The 22,499-nt window shown below is 35.6% G+C and overlaps 2 protein-coding genes across 5 annotated transcripts in view; both read right to left on the reverse strand.

Moving 5' to 3' along the window:
* Positions 1-22,499, reverse strand: part of NAA30 (N-alpha-acetyltransferase 30, NatC catalytic subunit) — an 834,104-nt gene that overhangs the window by 761,936 nt on the left and 49,669 nt on the right. The gene's annotated exons all lie outside the window — the stretch shown is intronic.
* TMEM260 (transmembrane protein 260) overlaps positions 1-22,499 on the reverse strand; it is a 64,875-nt gene that overhangs the window by 15,312 nt on the left and 27,064 nt on the right. For all 4 annotated transcript variants that reach the window (XR_007727676.1, XR_007727677.1, XM_050799725.1 and 1 more), the window contains 7 exons: positions 20,738-20,917; positions 17,743-17,783; positions 14,017-14,100; positions 12,741-12,855; positions 11,285-11,454; positions 8,306-8,477; positions 4,476-4,624 (listed from right to left, as the gene is read on the reverse strand). Coding sequence is in view for 2 of the 4 variants with exons in the window: in XM_050799725.1 (XP_050655682.1) it covers positions 4,476-4,624; positions 8,306-8,477; positions 11,285-11,454; positions 12,741-12,855; positions 14,017-14,100; positions 17,743-17,783; positions 20,738-20,917 (911 nt within the window). In the remaining 2 variants the exon portion in view is untranslated. The remainder of the gene's footprint in view (positions 1-4,475; positions 4,625-8,305; positions 8,478-11,284; positions 11,455-12,740; positions 12,856-14,016; positions 14,101-17,742; positions 17,784-20,737; positions 20,918-22,499) is intronic.

The raw sequence follows: 22,499 nt of genomic DNA on the forward strand, positions 1-22,499 counted from the left end.
GCACAATCATAGCTCACTGCAGCCTCAAACTCCTGGATTCAAACAATCTTCCCACCTCAGCTGCCCAAGTAGTTGGGATCACAGGTGTGCACCACCATGGCCAGCTAATTTTTTTTTTTTTTTTTTTTTTTTGTAGCAACAGGGTTTCCCTATGTAGTAAAGGTTGGTCTTGAACTCCTGGGCTCAAGCAATCCTCCTGCCTCAGCCTCCCAAAGTGCTGGAATTACAGGCATGAGCCATTGTGCCCAGCCTAAAGTATTATTTTTAAAATGCTGAAGAAAATAGTATTATCAACCCAGAATTCTATTTCCACAAATATTCTTCAAAAAAGAAGGTGAAATAAAGACATTTTTAGATAAAGGAAAACTAAGAGAATTCACTGTTAATAGTCTTGGTTTAAAAGAAATGCTTAAGGAATATCCTCAGAATGAAGGGAAATCATACAAGAGGAAAATGTGGAATATCAGGATTGAAGAAAGAACAACAGATCTGGTAAGTATCTGAATAAATATTGTAGACTATTTTTTTCTCTTAAGTTCTTTAATATCTGTATGACTACTGAAATAAAAATGACCCTATCTGACATAACATATAACACAAAAAGTAAAAGACTTATATGGCAGTAAGGTTTCCACATTCTGCTTGAAGTGGTAAATTATTACTCCTACGTAGACCATGAAAAGTTAAGTGTGGATGCTGCAATCTCAACAGCAACCAACTTCAAAAAAAACTAAACAACAAAAACTTTACCAAGCGATACAGTAAAAAATCTCAATACACATTTTAAAAAGAAATACAAAAAGTCAGCCAGGCACAGTCGCTCACGCCCGTAATCCTAGCACTTTGGGAGGCCAGGGCAGGTGGATCACTTGAGGTCAGGAGTTTGAGACCAGCCTGGCCAAAATGGTGAAACCTGCGTCTCTACCAAAAATACAAAAATTACAGGCACATGCCTGTAATCCCAGCTACTTAAGAGGCTGAGGCAGGAGAATCGCTAGAACCTGGGAGGCAGAGGTTGCAGTGAGCCAAGATTGTGCCACTGTACTCCTGCCTGGGTGACAGAGTGAGACTTCGTCTCAAAAGAAAAAAAAAAAAAAAAAAAACAAAAAGTCAATTAATCTAAAAAAATACAATAAAATAGTAGACATACATGTAAGCATATCAATATTTATATTAAATGCAAATGGTCTAAACACAGCAATTAAAGATAGAGATATCTGAGATAGTAAAACAAGACTCAAATATATACTGTCTATAAAACACCCATTTTAAATATGATATAGGTTGGTTAGAAACAAAAGGATGAAAAAGATAAACCACAAAAACATGAATTAAGTTAAAACCAATAAAAAACCCCAGAAGATTTTTTTCCTTTGGTATAGACAGAGAAAAGTGCAAATATAATGCAATGAAGAAAGGATAATCTTTGTAGCAAAGAGTATGAGGACAATTTCATATCCAAACACAAAAACAAAACTACAGAACTCATAGAACAAAACATGAGAAAATCTTTGTGACCTGGCATTAGGCAAAGAGTTCTTAGATATGATACCAAAAATATAATTCATAGAAGAAAAAAATTGGATTTGAATTTCAAAGAAATAAAAAAGTTTTGCTCTGCAAAAGACACTTGTAAAAGACAAGGAACTAACTGCGAGACAATATTTACAAACTGCATATTTGACAGAGGTTGTGTACCTAGAACATATACAGATCTCTCAAAACTCAACAATAAGAAAACAAACAACTCAATCCCAACCCTATGCAGAAAAACATACTCACACACAAATGTAGATGAACGTTTATAGCAGCTCTACGTATAAACGCCCCAAACTGGAAACAACCCAACTGTCCTTCAATGAGTAAAAGGATAAACAAACCACAGTACATCCATACAATGAAACATTACTTAGAAACAAAAAGAATGAACTATCGATACACACAGCAACTAGGATGGTTCTCAAAGGCATTACACTAAGTGAAATATACCAATATCAATAGGTTACATACATACTTTGATTCTATTTATATGACATTCAGGAAAAGGTAAAGCTATAATGATGAAGAACAGATCAGTGGTTGCCAAGGTTAGGCCTGAGGGGACAGTATGACTATACGGGAGCAGCACAAGAAAGTTCATGGAATCACGGACTGCTCTGTGTCCTGACTGCTGTGGTGGTTACACAAATGTACACGTGTTAAAATTCATAGAACTGTATACCACACCCCCTAAAAAGTAAATACTACTGCTTGTTAAAAATAAAATAATAGGTGCTCACTAAACATTAGCTAGCTTCCTTTCAGAGGTACACATTTAGATAACTTTCATGTGATGATGGTCCATCCCTTTGAGGGGAAAAAAAATCTCTATCACATGCCTTTAAATAATGCATGTCCTTTGACTTAGTAATTTTACTTCTGATAATCGATGCTAATAATTTAAAATTCTGCCCCTCCACAAAAAAAACCTACATATACAAAGCAGTTGTTGTAGGTATAAATTTATTATAGTTAAAATTAGATACCATGTTAAATATCTCCTAATAGTTTTATTCACTTATTATTTTTAAATTACAGTACATGTATTTACAAATAGTTTGTAAAAACATAAGGAAATTGTTTTATGATAGTAAGTATAAAAAACAGGACACTTATGCTTTTACCTTTGTAAGACATATGCATTTTTTATATGTGTGTTGTTTCTGAGTGACTAGGACAATGTTTTCTTCTAGTTTTAAAAAAAAATTCTCATTCTGTAACAAACACATGCAACTTTTACAATTAAAAACTATTTAAAGAACTGATATTAATAAGTCATATTTATGCAGTGATCTTTGTTAGTCAAAAATATTAACAATAAAACTTTATGGGGCAGAATGTTCATCATCATTGTATATTATAATAGCAAAAGTCTAGAAACAGAGAGAATATCACAAAAAATCGAATATTTGTTACATTGTTATGCATCTTATGAGAATATTAGCCAAAAATGACAATAATATACATGGGGAAATGCTCATGATATAATGGTAGGTTAAAAAAAATTGGACAGATAATGATATCTCAGCTATCTATAATACAGTATGTATGAGTATGTGTATTTTAAAAATAAGTCATTCATGTTAAAGATGAGTGGAATCCAACAATATTTATCAAAATACTAACAGCATCTGTCCTTGGGAGACAGATGATACTGATCATCTTTACACTTTTCTGTGTTGTTTAAGTTTCCTCAAAGAACATACGACATTTCCATCATATTGTTCTTGGAACATTTTGGACATGCAGTTTTTATTTTAAAAATGCTGAATGAATGTCCCCAAACAGAATTAATGGCTTCCTTATCCATGCTGCCAGAATACTTCGCATATGTTGTCAGTTAAATTATCTATCTGTTCAGTAAACACCTACTGAGCATTTACAAGGCATTGATAGTATAGAACTTATCCCACCAAATTATGGCTAGTCGTATTCACATCTATGTATGTACACAACTAGATTGTGTTCTACTTGGATTTGTAACTGAACCTCATTCATCTTTCTACTGCCGGAGCCTAATACAAGTTGTAACGCAGCAGACATTCAGTAAATGCTTGTGGGATTGAATTCTTGAAAATTCACAAAAATGCCAATTTGGGGATGTTAATGGTTCCTAATATTTTATCTAGAATAGAATAATTAAATGTTACCCTCACAGCACATTTATACCCATTACTTTCGTTTACTCCATGAGCCACATAAACTTCAGGCTCTAAACACCCAAAATACCACATTATTATGTTCTTAGCAAGGGATAATTTAACTTTGGGATTTACAAAGACATTCTGAAGTCTTCTTTATAAGAAAAAAGAAATCATGAAATAAGTGTTTCTTCTTCAAGCTCTGGACAATCTTAAGCGCTTCATGGCAGAAGAAATGTTCAACACTATACCATTGGGGGAATTATTTATTCTTGACCTAACTACAAATAATTTTATGTTCTCAAGTATAGAATTCACAATTCTCATATTTTATCTCAGCTAGCATAAACTACGTGTTTTTCTTATTTATAAAAATGTCTTATCCTTTATAAAAATCTTTAAGCTATTTTTATACAGTGATTATTCCTGAAAATATTTGCTTTACACTTAAAAGGGGGACCATAGTGTTGATCGGGGGAACTATAATTGCTTGCCATCCACCTGCAATGATTTCAAGTAGGCAGGCACATCTCCAATTTCTGTGAATTGTACTCAGATCTTATTTGCTGTTCTTGCTAATCTGTCTTTATTTTTCCTTTACCCAAAACAATAACATTTATTTCTGCCTGGCCTTATTTATGCACAGATATTCAATTTAATTACAAAGATAATCTCACCAGTGACAGGGAAATAGGTATAGAAAATTGGTCTTTTGGATGAGGCACAGCTGCTACAGAAACAATTTCAGAAAAGCTTAAGATTTTAGAAAAGCTATTACATAAAAAGAATGCTTACTGTTTATTTACTTCAAGAAAATGATAAAGATTAAATGTGACCATTCCACTAGGTAATATTCCTTCCACAGGATTCCACCGGTTCCCAGGAAAGTTGACACCTGGCAAGTGCTTTGCCATCTTGGGTAAATACCACTCATAAGTCATCATCTGCCAGAAAAGTCACACATGATGTCAGACTTTTAATATATTTCTTAAAAAGAATCAAGTTTATCAAGTAATGGCAAAAACCTAAATTACTTTTGCACCAATCTAATACATATATAATTGAAAAATATAAGCACAACTGAGAATGTGGTAATGATTACTTTTTTAGTGATGTAAACCTTGGATTTTATTATGACTATCATCAGTCACATCAGTACCTTCTTCCAATTTACCTCCCACATTTGATTCCCCAGAAGGATCTTCCCCCATTCTAATACCTAGAGCAGGAACCCCCAAACTGGGCTGCACAGCAGGGGCCAGCATTACTGCTGTGCTCTGCCTCCTGTCAGATCAGTGGCAGCATTAGATTTTTCACAGGAGCGTCAACCTATTGTGAACTGCACATGTGAGGGATCTAAGCTACACGCTCCTTATGAGAATCTAATGCCTGATGATCTGAGGTGGAACAGTTTCATCCCAAGACCATTCCCCACCCCCACCCCCAACCCCCAGTCTGTGGAAATACTGTCCTTCATGAAACCGGTCCCTGGTGTAAAAAAGGTTGGGGACCACTGACCTAGAGAACGTGCATTCAAGTTACACTTTAAGAACCAGTGTAAATATCACTTCCTTTGATGCCCTCCTCTGTCTCCACAGCCAGAATGGCATGCTCCTCTAGTACTTTGTACTCACCTCTATTAGAGCCTGCTCCTCACCAGACTGTGAGCTCCTAGAGAAAAGGCACTGTATTTTTTCATCTCTGTGTCTCTGCACCTAGCACATTGGCTGGCATAGAATAGTTCTCACATTTATTATTATTTTGAGACAGTCTTACTCTGTCACCAAGGCTGGAGTACAGTGATACGACCTCGGCTCACTGTAAGCTCCGCCTCCTGGGTTCAAGCGATTCTCCTACCTCAGTCTCCCGTGTAGCTGAGATTACAGGCACGTGCCACTATGCCCAACTAATTTTTGTGTTTTTGGTAGACACGGGGTTTCACCATGTTGGCCAGGCTGGTATCGAACTCCTGGCCTCAAGTGATACACCCGCGTTGGCCTCCCAAAGTTCTGGGATTACAGGCATGAGCCACCACGCCTGGCCAGTTCTCAAATTGTGTTTGCTGAAGTTGAAATGCCTTTGATGGCCAGACTAGACAACCTAGACAAAATAGCCATTATTTTATTCATTCAAAAAAACAAGTATGCTCATCTATAATGAATAAGATATAACCCCTGCCCTGGAGAAGCTCAATCATGTAATAATCTAGGCCTCAAAGTTAAAAACTCTTTTGGCATTTCAAATTATCTGAATTTATTAGCAGCCCTATATTAATTACATATCCTTACACGTTTACACATTCTTTTGATTTAAATAATTTACTTATATTAGAAAAAAATCATTTTACTTAATTCTATACTTAATACATACTTAACTCTATACTTTGATATGTATCCATTCCCTCTTTTTAAAGAAGAGACTCCCATTTATACCACCAAAGCTTTGTTATGTTTGGATATCATCATTTGAGAAATTGTGCTTATGTTTTACTTGTCTTATATATTTAACTAGCAAATGACAAAGTAATTTTAATCTAAGTCTAAACTGTAAATACTCAGAAAAATACTTGCTGAATTAGGCTTTATTGCCCAATAGTTCCAGTTCTGGAGGATATTAACATTAATTACATACCCACTGTGTGCTATGGACTTTATTGTTCCTCATTTAATTCTCATAATAACCTTGCTATGTGAGAATAACTGTATCAGACACTGTTGATTGCCCACTCCACAGTGAATACCTTCTTCTTTTTCACTAATGCAATCTTGATTTTGATCAGGTAGCTCAGGCTGCAATGTTTTCAATCTAGTCGTTCTCCTTTGCTAATGAGCAGTTTAGGTGTGAGTATATGACTCAGTATGGGTCAGTGGGGCCTGAGTGGAGGTCTGCTGAGGGACTTCTGGGGCACATGTTATTCCCAGTAAATAGAAAGAGAGAGGGAGACACCCAGAAGAAGCACCGTGCTTTGTTTTAGGTAGTGATGTTTGGATGTTTGGAACTGGGCATCCATCCTGTGACTGGGAGGGAAAAGTCAAGAGAATGGCAGAAAAGCTGCCTCAGAAACTGACGTCCCTGAACTGCTCATATTATGTTAGATAGGTGATCCTAACATCACCTATCTCCAGACTGCTCGTCATGTGAGGCTAAAAACTCAGTAATTTCAGTCAGATATTCTGTTTCTTGCATTCAAATGCATCCTAACTTATATAATGATGACTTACATTTCATAAATAAGGAAACAGAAGCTCTGAGAGGAAAAATCATTAGCCCCAAGTCACACATCCAGGAAGTGACAGAATGAGGACTTGAGTTTAGGTCTAATTCACTTCCTAATCCATGCTTCTCAACTACAGTAGCTGACATCCTAAACAGTGTTTAAAATCATAGTGTGGAACCACGTTATTAACAAATAACCTAGCTTTTGTCAGAAACTAGACTGAAGATCAAATTAATCAATCGGCATCCATAATATAAATGCAACTGCTTCTTAAAATGTAAAACTGTATATTTACGAACCTGTTCAAAGTTTTCTCCAAAAATTATAATTATTCATTAATTCAATAAAATGCATTCAGTACTATGCCTAATAATTTGTTCAACTGAATTCATCATATTATTCTTTTAAGATTAAGAATTTCTCTTTTCCTAATGACTGCTCTAAAAACACCAGAGACAGGCTTCTTCCCTTTTACGAATCTATGGCTCAAATAATAAATCTTACAGTTTAAATAGTTCTTCAATGAAAAAAAAATGTTTTCATAGCCCTCAAAATTTTCACAAGTCCTCTTTTAATGTATTTTTGTCATAGCATTAACAAAGTTTATATAACAATTCTATAGCGTAATTATAGTTAAAAATTTCTATTTTGAGTAAAATGTTTACTTACCTACAGTATGATTTATTTCATATTCAATATAATTTATTTTAATCCCTGGACCAATGGGCAAGGCAAATTCGAATGGTTGAGTTAGCTGAACATAAAATAACAATTTTTTTTTTTGAGACTGAGTCTCGCTCTGTCACCTAGGCTGGAGTACAGTGGTGCAATCTTGGCTCACTGCAAGCTCCGCCTCCCAGGTTCACACCATTCTCCTGCCTCAGCCTCTGGAGTAGCTGGGACTACAGGCGTGTGCCACCATGCCCGGCTAATTTTTTGTATTTTTAGTAGAGATGGGTCACCGTGTTAGCCAGCATGGTCTCTCCTGACCTCATGATCTGTCTGCCTCGGCCTCCCAAAGTGCTGGGATTACAGGCGTGAGCCACTGCGCCCGGCCTGAATGTAAAATAACAATTTAAAAATAGATTTACAATACAACGAACACTTTTATGGTTTGTCACATGAACGAGAGACCTAAAATATTATGAATCTAACATGAAACACATTAATTCTTAAAACATTCAGTTTAAATGTTTTTAAATGAGAAGCAACTAGTGTGACTTACGCTATTAGTTAAAATAAAAAAACAAGTATGCTCATATATATTCTACCTAACATGTAAAATGTCATATATATTCTACCTAACAGTGATCATGAAAATGGTACCCACCATTTTAAAAAAGATGTTTTTTCCAAAACATGTTTTTAAATCATTGCTATATTCTAAGTATATGTTTCATATACTTACTTCCTGATCCACTAATGAAATGTCAGGCCTCAACCCCTCACAGTAATGCATGTAACGGAGAGAATTTCCTGGCAAATCTCCTCTCAGTAAGATAATTGCATCATGAGGCATAGAGGTGAGAAGGTTCTTTGCGAATTTATCGATCACATAGTTGGTCCTTTGGTCACAAATGCTAAATAAAAGGGTCCAAAAAAATTAAAATAGCAACACTTTGCTACAGTTTTAACAAGACTAGGCTTATTTTCAATGCCATTCTTTTCCCATCATACAATAAACATTCAGTGTTTCAATATATTCTAAAATAATACATATATCTGAAGAAAGAATATTATCATCTGATAAGCAGCAGCTAATTGTGCAACTGAAAAAAAAATCAGTCTACTGCTTACTTCTGGAGTTTATAATCACCCCCACAAAGAGGGAATCAGTACACAAGAACACGCCCTTTTTCCCCCTAAGTGCAATCCAATTTTTTTTTTAGAAATTAAGATTTCTGATTCCACTTGGAATTTAAGGCAATTTTATGTTAACTCCATTTACTCAAAGGAACTTTCAGAAATGCAAAAGGAAATCTGCCCATTTCTGACTTGAATTTGTATGACATTTGTATGATTTCCTTGCATGCAGAGGTTGATCCTTTCCACTTCTCCCCTCCTGTGTTCCTCTCTGCCTTTGGAGATCAAGAAATCGCTAGGGGATGAGACCAATGAGAAGCAAGGGGAGGAAGAGTTTCTTGAGTTGTTTACTTCTCTCCAGGCATTATTTGCTATTGCCAATAACTTCATCCTTTTCAAGAATGAAGTGAACTTTCTAACTTCAAAGAAAAACTGCCATGAGTTCTAAGAGCGTTCTATGAAAAAAGAAAAAGATGACAAAACAGTAATTAGTATTAAAAAATGAGACAAGCAATGTCCTTTCTGTTGTTATCAGGTCCATTACATTTGACGGAGCTGAGAAACACAGCCTAAAGTTGAATACCTGGGTTAGTATTACAAAGCAAAGGAACACCTCTAGGAACAGAATACTATCCCTGCCTTTGTAATCGATGTAAAAATTACTGTTTCCTACCTGCTTCCCTATGTTGCAGAGTGATGAGGCACATTTTGCCATCTAGCAAAGGTGCTACGTATTCCATTCCCCTGGGGCAAATGAAAAAAATCAAAACAAGATAAAAACACCTAGCCTGTGCAAACACGTCTGGGGTCGAACCTGGACTGCCCGAATGGCCTGAGCCAGGAGATGACTGGGATAAAAGGCTGGGAAACACACTGTGAGTTTGGTGCACCTGCTTGAGCTAGCGATGATGCTGTGTCCAGGGCATGCAGCCCCTTCTCTCAAGGCCTCCTGCTGGCCTTCCTAACACCAGCTCTACCCCAGTATTATAAAGAACAATGTTGTGTGTTTTTCTTTAACTTTTATTTTAGGTTCAGGGGTACATGTGTGGGTGTTATTTGTTATACAGGTAAATTCGTGTCACAGGGTTTGTTGTACAGATTATTTCGTCACCCAGGTTACTAAGCCTGGTACACAATAGTTACTTTTTTCTGATCCTCTTCCTCCTCCAAGCCTCCACTCTCAAGTAGGCCCCAGAAGTAGGCCCCAGTGTCTGTTGTTCCCCATCTTTGTATCCATGAGTTCTCATCGTTTAGCTCCCACTTGTAAGTGAGAAGATGCAGTATTAGGTTTTCTGTTCCTGTGTTAATTTGCCAAGGATAATGGCCTCCAGCTCCATCCATGTTCCTAAAAAGGACATGATCTCATTCTTTTTATTGCTGCATAGTATTCCATGGTATACATGGACCACTTTTTCTTTTTCCAATCTGCCACTGATGGGCATTTAGGTTGATTCCATGTCTTTGTTACTGTGAATAGCACTGCAATAAACATTTGCATGCATGTGTCTTTATGGTAGAATGATTTCTATTCCTTTGGGTATATACCCAGTAATAAGATTGCAGGGTTGAATGGTAAGAACATTGGTTTTTAAAGTTAAGTTAAAAGAGAAAATTTAATCCTTTAAAATAATACCAGTTAAATCTCACTATAGCAAAATTCTAAGAGACTCTCTCTTCCAGTTCCATAATGTGTACTTGATATTGCTAGAAATAAACGAACTATAATCTAAGACTTAGACATCTTTATGTTAGACTGAGATTCTTATTATAATGGTTATTAAACAGATTTGGAAAAATATATGTAATAGTAATAATATATGAGTTAAGAAACTTTGGAACTTAATTTTAAAATAATTAAGGCTGGTGTAGTGGCTCACACCTGTAATTCCAGCACTTTGGGAGGCTGAAGAGGGAGGCTTGCTTGAGACCAGCCTAGGCAACATAGTGAGACCTTGTCTCTACAAAAAAAAAAAAAAAGAAGAAGAAAGAAAAAAGGCATGCCAATGGTGGCATGTGTTCATAGTCCCAGCTACTGAGGAGGCTGAGGCAGAGGACTGCTTGAGCCCAGGAGTTCAAGGCTGTAGTAAGCTACAATCATGCCACTGTACTCCAGCCTAGGGGACAGAATAAGACCTTGTCTCAAAAAAAAAAAAAGTTAATATTTACTACTACAGAGTAAAATGGACATAAAGGGAAGCATAAAGTGAATTATTTTAGGGTATACAAAAAACCCTAAATCATTTTACTCTCCATCTAAGTGGTATTTTAGGTCATGGAATTTTACCTATACTAGGGATTCTAAAAGTATCTCTTGAGTTCTTTAGAGAAAAAGATACAAATAGTCTACATGCACCACCTAAACCCTTGCTTGCAATGGCCTGAAACCATACGTCGCCCATACTAAGATTCTGGTTCAGGAGGTTTAACAACCCTAAAAGCTAAAGAACTACTGCATTCAACCAAGCTGTCTCACTTTGAGTCCTGAAAACCAGTAGAAGTTAAAAATGAAATAAAGTGTTAGAATCTAAATATTCAGGTATCTCTGGCTTGACAGCTACTTTTCATAAAAATAACCATGTGTTACCTGTAATTAGAATATATTTGGTAAACTACAAAAAGAATTGCAGAAAGCCATTCCAGACACTGAAGCCCATTGCTATTCAGCACTCTGTTAGTCTCAGACACAACTGCAGCCAAACCAATGCCAGCGAGGACGGCCACTACCGCATTGCTCTGCATCCAGAATCGTTCCACCTGTGAAAGAGACAAGCAATCAGTAGGTCCAGTTGACTAGTTTATGCTATCAGTCAGCTACTTATATATTTTTAAAATATACTGCCTGCATTTAGTTGTGGTACGTATTGTCATTCAGGTTTTGTTAACTGATTTCCCCAATCCAAGCCCAGGTCATTTCATTTTTCTATTTTCAAACATTCTTCCTTCCCAGTTTGACAAGTGCATCTCCCTTTTTAGATCCACACATTCACTTCAATACTGTGGCCTTCGTCTTGAACTCCAGTAATACACAGGCTGAAGGAGTTAGAGAATGCTTTTGCTTTCCTCCTGATATTTCCTTCCACAGGGAGAAGCTCCACTGTCCTGGCCTCTCTCTGACCCCTCACGTATTTCCTCCTATAGGATGTAAGGACTTATCCAACTGGGGAGTTTGGGAGCTGGGACTGGACCTGCAGCACCCTTTCTTTTCCTCTCACTTTCTCCTGGAAGTGAGCTACCCATAGCAAGCACCTGTCCAGGTCCAGAGTCTATCTCTATGGCACGAGTTGGGTGGGGGAGACATGGGAAGAGGCTAGACCTCCACTGTACTGCCTATGACTAGTGGGTAAATCTGCCTATTCTGGGATGCTGCTACAGATATAAGCCACATTTTCCAATCTCAGTATTACCAGATTAAAAGTGATTCTCCCACCCGTTGTACTGTGTTACGTTGTTTCTCAACTGATTCAGAACTCAGGTGATCAAGTAGGGTATTATTTATTAGGCTTCCTAAACACACACACACACAGACCACTCAGTTTCAGCTGTCAAAAAAGAGCTATTGACATTTACAGAGATTCTATTATAAGTAGAAGAAATACTCTAATCTCAGAGACTGCTGCCACAGAAAACAGAAACACGGTTGCTCTTTTGCCTAGGCCTCGGACTGGGTAGGTAAGAAATAAGGATATATGTTATTAAGTGCCCTCAATTATAATTCATATTTCTTTTGCTATTAAAAAAATTCCAGGAGAAATGCAGTTGTACCTATATTTGCAAGCACACACACATACAATGACTGACTTAAATCTACTTTACATTCATTTTTCTATTTAACAACTGTGTTAATGAAACAATGCATTCTTTTTATCCTAAAAAGAGGCCTTAGCTGTATTGGCTCAATAATTTAACTTTGATTTATAAAAATGTATATAAAATTTTAACTATTCCTTAAGTAATTTGCTCTTCTACAAGATTTATGAAATGCAAATTTGTACATTCTTCACAAACTTTCTGGTCAAAGGATATATCTAAGTAAAACTTACCACACCCATGAAAAGTGGTTTTGAAATATCTAAATTTGCTCTCCAAGCAAAGAACAATGAATAAATGCAAAACATCCCAGTAAAAAGCCATACTAGTGACGGATTCTGTCGGTCCCTACAAAAAATAATAAAAATGTCTAAAATATTTATATACACGAATGTCAAATATAATATCACAGGACTTTAAACTATTAGATCTATAAAAACTTTCCATTTTTAACTAGAAGCAAAGAGAGATCTCGGTTTTTAAAATCTGAGTTGAAACAACCAAAATATAGTAATAAACTCGAACTACAACTTGGGACTACACAGTAAAGGATATAAAGCTAACATTCACAGAAGAAATGCAAACTACTAATTTTGTTAAATTTCAGAAGTGATCAAATATAGGCAAAATACAAATATTTTCATGCTTGAAATAATAAAGATTTAAGAACAATAAATCTCAATGTTGGTGTGAATGCAGTGGTATGACAATAAATGTTAGTATAATCCTTCAGAAAAGTTAATTTGATAATATTTTTATTAGAAGCCTTAAGATATTAATAATCATTGACTCAGTTATTTGTCATGCAGGCATAAATCTTTAAGCAATAACCAGAAATGTAAATAAAGATTAATCCATAAAAATGTTTTGGTATTACTTATAATAGTGGAAAAAGTGGAAGCAATCTAAAGAGTTCTCAATAGAAGAACAGTTAAATTAATTCTCCTATGGTCATAGGATGTTCTATTACATAGACATTTAAATGATTTTAAGTATTTTTATAGTATGAAAAAATGTTCACAATAAAATGTTTAAGTGTCAAGTAAACAAAACTATAGATACATGTACAAATATATATTTACATACAAATACATACATTCAACAGACTAGATCATAAATGAATAAATTAATGGAGATTTACAGTGCTGCATTTTCCAGGGTTTCTTTTGTCATCAGGGATTACTTTTATCATCAGAGGAATTTAAATAATAGCTTCTTTTTAAAATCAGAAATAATAATCGGTTATGGCAGAGTAAGGAATCAAACCTGAAGTTTAGGACATCAAATGACTGCCTACTTAGTAATATAATGCTCAATTTCTTGAAATCATTGATTTAGAATCAGAATAAAAGTAAGAAAACAATACATATTTATTTTAATAGATAGCTAGGAGAGTCATTTATTTGGAGTATAAAATAATACTGGCAATGTCCTACAGTGACATACTGAAAACATTAATTCAATTCATGAACATAGAAAAATAACAGGAAAAGGAATTGTATTACTTACTTTCTTGCTAAACATATATTTGCACAAACTGCAAGGGCTTGGATGTTGAATGAGAGTTCGGTCCTCATATTTGTTACTTGAGAACTGCAAAAAACAACCTAACTTATTGTTGGCAGGAAACAAATTTCATTAATTCCATGTAAAACATTCCTTGTAGGATACATTTGATTATACACTGGGCTTGGGTCAGATTTTCAAATTGTGCCTTTTAAAGTTGGAAGAAAAAGTGCAATAGAAAGAGTTAAATAGTTCCAAGATGTTTTCCAATGGTAACATTTGGTTACCAACTTACTTAATTTGGAATAGAATCAGGACAAATAATTTTTCTGTATTTTTGATATTGGTATACTGCATAGAATATCCGCGACTGGTTTGATAGGAAGCTGTTTGAAATGAATTTCTGAACTTTTTTCTGTTGGCAGTGTAGACATGGCCTCTAGTGATTTCGCAACTAATAACAAAATTAATTCAAGTAGCTTTCTGGAGATCTAATATGAAGAAAATAAAGGCCATGAGAGAGAATTCCCAGCCATTCTTTTGTGGGTTATCTTTTTCCTTAAATGGTTTCCTTGTTTTCTATATCATTTGTTTTGGTTCAAAAAACATTTAAGCAATCTCAGAGAAATGTATTATTCTTTTTCCTACAAATAAACTAAATTTTTCCATTAACTCCTATGCATTTTAAGTTATTATGTGAGTTCTAAAATAGCTTCTGCTCTAGCTGTCTCCAATTTTTAAAAAAGAAATGACTCTATACATCATCTCAAATAACTTTCTTCTCCCTACCGGCAATTTTACTGGAGAAAATGTGATACCATAATTATGGAAACCATACAATGTGTATTTTACTAATGAAGACTCATCTACTATGAGAAGACGTCCTTACTCATTTTCAAATACACTTGAAAAATTGATTCCAGCATGAGGCCCAGTTCAAACCATTCTTCAAAAGGAATGAAGTCAGTCTCAAAATTAATTCTTGGAGATCTATTGCTTAAGTGTAAGCGCTAAAAGATGGTCACTGCCTAAGGTTAGATTCAATAATTTCCTTGTACAGGATTGCAATTTAGAGATATGCATGGGGAAAAAATTTAATTTGCTTGACTGGAAAAGGGTAGATGATTAGCTTCTATCATTTTGAAGGATTTTCTCATAAGTTAATTATCAGTTGCCTTTTTCAACATTCCTGCCCACCTGAAACAATTAAAGACTAGAAATTCTCATTCAGGGAGTGCTAAGATTATGCCTTCATTCTACATGACGACTTGGTCCACACAAAAGTGTGGGTGTGAGTGGTCATCACTTTTGTCAAGTCTTTTTTTCTGGGTATACAGCCTGCTACTATTTTAATGTGAAGGAGGCCGTTAAGGGTCTCAATAGATGACTTTTACGTGCAACTAATAATAGTTAGACATATGGTCTAGGATTACTCTCTAGCGTTCTTTGGAGTTCATGTAGGGTTTGCTAAGGCAAAATATAACAGCTATCCTTAATACTATAACAATCTCTGGAAGGTAGATAGAAAAGAGCAGGCAGTGAGTCCTGCATGGAGCAAAGCAGAATAAAATGAAAGCTCAGAGACATTGATATGACATATGACTGTCTTTATCTTTATTTTATTTATTTATCGAGACAGGGTCTCACTCTGTTGCCCAGGCTGGAGTACAGTGGCATGTACGATGAGGACTCACTGCAGCCTCGACCTCCTGGGCTCAAGTGATCCTCTCACCTCAGCCTCCTGAGTAGCTGTGACTACAGGTGCATACCACTATGCCTGTCTAATTTTTTTTTTTTTTTTTTTTTTTTAATGTTTTGTAGGCTGGTTGTGTTAGCTCACTCCTGTAATCCCAGCACTTTGGGAGGCCAAGGCAGGTGGATCACTTGAGGCCAGGAGTTTGAGACAGCCTGGCCAACATGGCGAGACCCTGTCTCTACTAAAAATACAAAAATTAGCTGGGTGTGGTAGCACGTACCTGTAATCCCAGCTACTCAGGAGGCTGAGGTGGGAGGATCGCTTGAACCCGGGAGGCGGAGGTTGCAGTGAGCAGAGATCTCACCACTGCACTCCAGCCTGGGTGACAGGGCAAGACTCCATCTCAAAAAACATTTTTTTTTTTGCAGAGACAAGGTCTCACTATGTTGCCCAGGCTGGTCTCAAACTCCTGTGCTCAAGCGATCCTCCCACTTTGGCTTCCCAAAGTGCTGGGATTACAGGCATGAGCCACTGCACCTAGTGCCATCTTTATCTTTGAAAAGAAAACTGAGCTTCTTGTTACATTCTCCCAGCGAAAATGAGAAAGCCACAAAAGTCTCACACATAAAAAGAAATACTTAAAATCAATGGTGAGAACCATCAAAAGGTTATGTGAAAGTAACTGATGGCAGGGAGATATTTCCAAGATATAATGTAAAGTAGAAAACAGCAGGCTAATGAAACAGTATGTTTACTATGATCCTACTTTTAAAAAGAAACAAAAATCCTAAAAATATTAGAAAAATGTAGTCCAAAATATTAACAGATTATTAATAGTGGTTATCTCTGCACATTGGATTTATAGGTAGTTTTAATTTTCTTATTTTTGCTTACCTGTATTTTCTAAGTTTTCTATAAAGATTATGTACCTTTTTTGAAGTAGAAAAAAGAAGTCATTTAAACAGAAAGGAAGGAAGGATGGCTGGAAGAAAGCAAGCTAGTAAGTAAATTACACCGAAATTGTGAGAACTCATAAACTGCCTCACGTATAAAGTTGAAATATTCTCCTCACAGTTTTTTCCAAACAGCCCCAAGAGTTCCAAATTAGTAATTAGTTAGGACATCACTTCAGTGTTGTAGAAACCTATTTTCTTCCAAAATTTTGTATCAGGTTGGTATGGATATCTTTCCACTTGTCTTAATCTGTAGGTTTTAAAGCAAATATTAACCCAGTTTTCAAAGAACACTATTAAATAATATAGATGAAAATATATTTGCTTAAGCCAGCTCTAATAAGGTTGGATGTTAAAAATACGGAAGCCAAAGATAGAGCTTATGGCAAGGATAGCCTAAGGAAGTCATAGGAGACATTATATAAATTAAGCTCTAAAATACTAAAAACCAAAATAACAAGAAAACAGTGGTTCAATTGAAGGTTGAAACATTTTCATTCTATAAATACTCTATATAGTATTCTAATATTCACCGTTGTGTTTATTGCTCATTTTAAGCTCTATCTTATTGAAGGAGGTGCTAAAAATATTTGAGAGTACAGTTGGCCCTCTGCCTCCATGGGTTCTGCCTCCGTGGATTCAACTAACCTTAAATCAAAAAACTTTGGGGAAAAAACTGTCTGCACAAACATATACAGATGTTTTTTCTTGTCATAATTCCCTAGACAATACAGCATAACAACGATTTACACAGCATTGACATTGTACTAAGTATGATAAGTAATCTAGAGATGATTTACAGTATACAAGAGGATGTACACAGGTTATATACAAATATTATGCCATTTTATATCAGGACTTGAGCACCCATGGAGTTTTACATCCTCAGGAGTTCCTGTAACCAATACCCCATGGATACCGAGGCACAACTATAAATACAAACAACTGTCAACTGTAGAGGTAAAAACTACTTCTCAGACATACTTTGTTACAAAGAGATGAACTCAGAAATCCCTAAAATCACTTAAAGGAACTAATAGAGAATTCATTTTAAAATAGTTTCAAATATTTCATACTCACAGCAATATTTCAGACATACTGGATCCTATTTCAGATTTGGCCTAAACACAAAAGACCAACGTTTATTTGCATAAGCATTAAACTGAAGCTTTATTAGGCTATTGTATTTTAACAATCTTGACTTAAAAGACATGGGTTTTCTTAAAAAATTTTTTTTTATTTTAGGTTCCGGGGTACATGAGCAGGTTTGTAACATAGGTAAGTTGCATGTCAAGGGGGTTTGGTGTACAGATGATTTCATCACCCAGGTAATAAGCATAGTACCCAATAGGTAGTTTATTTTTATCCATTCCCTCCTCCTACCCTCTGCCCTCAAGTACACATGTGTTCATGTGTACTCAATGTTTAGCTCCCACTTATAAATGAGAACATGTGGTATTTGGTGTCCTGTTCCTGCATTAGTTCACTTAGGACATTAACTCATTCCTTTTTTATGGCTGTGTAGTATTCCATGGTGTATATGTACCACATTTTTAAAAATCCAGTCTACTGTTGATGGGCATTTAGGTTGATTCTATGTCTTTTCTATTGTGAATAGTGTTGTGATGAACATATGTGTGTATGTATCTTTATAGCAGAACAATTTATATTCCTTTGGATATATGGCCAATAATGGGATTGCTGGGTTGAATGGTAATTGTTTCAAGTTCTTTCAGAAATCGCCACATTGCTTTCCACAATGGCTGAACTAATTTACACTCCCACTAGCAGTGTATAAGCATTCTCTTTTCTCCAAAACCTCACCAGTATGTTTTTTGACTTTTTCATATAATAACCATTCTGACTTGTGTAAGATGGTATTTCATTGTGGTTCCAACTTTCATTTCTCTAATGATTAGTGATATTGCGCACTTTTTCATATGCTTTTTGGCTGTGTGTATGTCTAAAAGATACAGGTTTTAAATGTACAATGTATCATTTCTCTTCACTCAAAGTCTTTAGTTCAGAGTCTTATTGAATTTTTAAAGAGAAGTCAGTGAAAACTAATTTGGACATCGTTTAGGAAGAATTTTAGAAGTAATAATTGGCAGGCTGGGCACGGTGGCTCACACCTGTAATCCCAGCACTTTGGGAGGCTGAGGTGGGCGGATTACGAGGTCAGGAGCTCGAGACCAGCCTGGTCAACATGGTGAAACTCCGTCTCTACTAAAAATACAAAAACTTAGCGGGGCATGGTGGTGCACATCTATAATCCCAGCTACTCAGGAAGCTGAGGCAGGAGAATCACTTGAACCCAGGAGATGGAGGTTGCAGCGAGCCGAGATCACTCCACTGCACTCCAGCCTGAGCGACAGAGTGAGACTCTGTCTCAAAAAATAAACAAAAAAAAAGCGGTGGGCGCAGTGGCTCAAGCCTGTAATCCCGGCACTTTGGGACACCGAGACGGGCGGATCACGAGGTCAGGAGATCGAAATCATCCTGGCTAATACGGTGAAACTCCGTCTCTACTAAAAACTACGAAAAACTGGCCGGGCGATGGTGGCGGGCGCCTGTAGTCCCAGCTACTCCGGAGGCTGAGGCAGGAGAATGGCGTAAACCCGGGAGGCGGAGCTTGCAGTGAGCAGAGATCGCGCCACTGCACTCCAGCCTGGGCGACAGAGGGAGACTCCGTCTCAAAAAAAAAAATAAAATAAAATAAAATAAAATAATAATAATAATAATAATTGTTGGAAATCAGTTGAACTATTCCAGCAAAAATGATTTACATGTTAATAAATTAATAACCTTTTTATACTTCCATGATAGACTTTCCTTAAGCTCTTTATGAGCACTTTGATTAAAATTCATTACAACCTGTTCATCTTTAATTTCACAATTATGTATGAATTATATAAATTTCAAATCTAGAATGGTCTTCAGACAATATTTTTATGGAATAACCAAAATAAGTAAAGCAGAATATAAATGTAAAGTATCAAACTCTCTAAGTCAAAATAATTAATATTTTTCCTTTTTATTATTCTATTTTATTATGAAACATCTCCTACATACAAAAAACATATATAATACATCTTTAAGGGTCAAAGAGCTTTTTAAAAATCTACAGATCCATCATTCAAGAAACAAAACCTAATCAAGATCATAAGGTATCTCACAAAGCCCTCAAAGACTTTTTCTCCCTTATCCCACAGCAGTAACTACTACCTTGAATTTGGTGTTAATTATTTCCCTATTTTTTATAAATACATAGTTCTACTACTTTTGTATGTACCCTTGAACAATAGATTGTTTAGTTTTTGCATGGTTTAGAGTTCTGTATAAGTGGTATTATATACTACATACTCTTCTGAGACTTGCCTTCTTAAGTAGGACACAAAAGGACAAACCAAGAAAGAAAAACCTGATATAACTGTCTATATGAAAATAAAAAATCTTCTGCTTATCCTTTCATTTTTCAGATTATCTTTACTGTGACTATATTTAGTGTGTTCCCTTAATATGTCTTAGGAAAAGCAAGGCCTTTTCAACTTCTTTGGAGCACACTGTTTCCATTTAGTGAACTCATATCTTATGAGGCATTTACAGATATGTCTTGAGTTTTAAAAACTAGATACTAACATAAACACTGTTCATGAAATATGTAAAAAAATAAATAATAAGAAGTGGTTTGGTCAAAGAAAATTTTTTAAATGGAGGATTTTTTTTTTCCTTCGATCTTTTCCAAATAGTTTTATTCACAGATCAATTGCCCATAGTGACTCACTGCTAACAAGACTGAAATTCTTCAACTGTAGGTGGAAGACTTTTTAATGATTGCTATCCTAAAAAGTATATTCAGGATATACAACTACATGATGTTAAATTAAGTGATTCCAACTTTTCTCTAACATATATCAAAGGCCCTATTCCAAGGGGCAAGTTTGTTACATAAATAACCAAAATAAAAATCTGATCCACTGTCACTGATAAATATTGTTTTTTTTAATCAAGGCCCAGGTAGAACACTGAAGTTTTGCCACTTGTTTCCTTAGAAGGGCTTTAAATCTGAATTTACCAGGCTGAAGGTTCCATATTCTTCCCTGAGAAAATGTGTCAAAAATCCTTGCAGCGTTGTCTGGTCTCCCCAGGTCCACCGGGCGTGATTAAGGTAAGATGAGATGGGAAGGTGGATATAGGGCAGCAAACCAGCAGAGAAGTACAGGCTCAACTTCAACAAAGAGCCCAGGGAGAGTTCCTGCATCAGAGCACATCGGGTGGTAAAACAATGTTTATTTTAGTAGATTCATCCTGGAACTTCAAGAACATATCAAGGAAAACACCAAATATGTTTACTCAGAGCTGATCTCCCAATTTATATTAAGTCACCACAGAATACTATGTTAAACCTTCTGATTACTATGGATTACTAGAAAATTGCATCAGCCTGAACTCCTTTGCATGGCAGGTGAAAGCTGAGTGAAGCAAATAATATTAGCAAAGGCTCATGAGTATCATGTTTACTGCATCACTTACATTTAAAACCATGTCATGACAAGCAGCATTGCACGGCTAAGATAACCTGCTTGGAAGTGATTATGTGTTGTTTGGCTGATTTTGAATATGCCCAAAATACAATTCTAAGACCAATTCACTTCGTCATCATCATTAGGAGTAGACTTCAACTATATATATTATTATGATTATACGTTGACAATTCTTTCAACAAGGGTTTTGAACATTTCAATGTTGGCATAAATGCAACTAGCTTTTATATAAACTCCAAGCTCATTCAAATGCTTTTTTCCCCCCTCAATTTACAATTAATTTCCCCTAATTAAAGAAAATTAGTTGTTATAAAAATGCTGCTTCATATACCTTATTTGGGAAAACATATTTCTCATTTGTAAAATACTTTTCTTAAAGGACAATATTGGCAAAGTTTTACAAATATTAAATCCAAAAGAATATGAATTCTGGTATATTCAATCAATTCCTGTATATCTGAACCAAGATTCAAATACTGCTTACTTTAGTAACTGGGAGAGGTGTTCTCTCACAAATATCGTATTTGGAAATTGCCAATTTTTTCCTTTACAAAAAAGAGAAATTCATAAGTGAGAATGAATATAAGAATCAAGGTTCACATTCACCAGAGGTAGAACAAGCAGTTGATTTACATTAGCATTTTCAAATAAACATTCGTAATTGAAAATGAAGTGTTTTATTACAGTACTGATTTCATTTGAGATTTCTATAGCAGTAATGAGATGCAAAAAAATGATGGCATGAAAGGAGTGTAAGAAATAACTAATCTAACAACATGCCTTTGCTATTCTTAAAATTAGTTTTAAAGAAAGTAAATGCTTATTTTTGCACAGTTTCTGCATATTATAAAGTTGAATTTAGATTGGTAAGATGAGTTGCTGCAGAATTTTCCTTTTGTGTGAAAAATAAACAGGGAGACAATTGCATAAGAGCTATTGCAGAGTTGGGGAATAAGTGGTTCCTAATCCTAACTGCACATTAAAATCACCTGGGGAACTTCTTAAAAATACTGATGTCTGGGCCTCACCCCAGATCATTTATATCAGAATTATTTGGGGGGTAGAATCAAGTTTTAGCATAAATAAATAAATATATATATACACACACACCCCATGTATATATGTACATATAGATACACATACACATATGTACCTACATTACTATATACATAGGTACATCTGTGTATATATACACACAAACAAACACGAACTTTTAAAAAGTTTCTCAGATAAGTAAGCAGCCAGGGTTGAAACCAACTGACTCAGGACTTTCTGCTCTGTCTCAAATCACCT

The sequence above is a fragment of the Macaca thibetana genome, chromosome 7 (genome assembly GCF_024542745.1).
Source record: "Macaca thibetana thibetana isolate TM-01 chromosome 7, ASM2454274v1, whole genome shotgun sequence".
Taxonomy (NCBI): Eukaryota; Metazoa; Chordata; class Mammalia; order Primates; family Cercopithecidae; genus Macaca; species Macaca thibetana.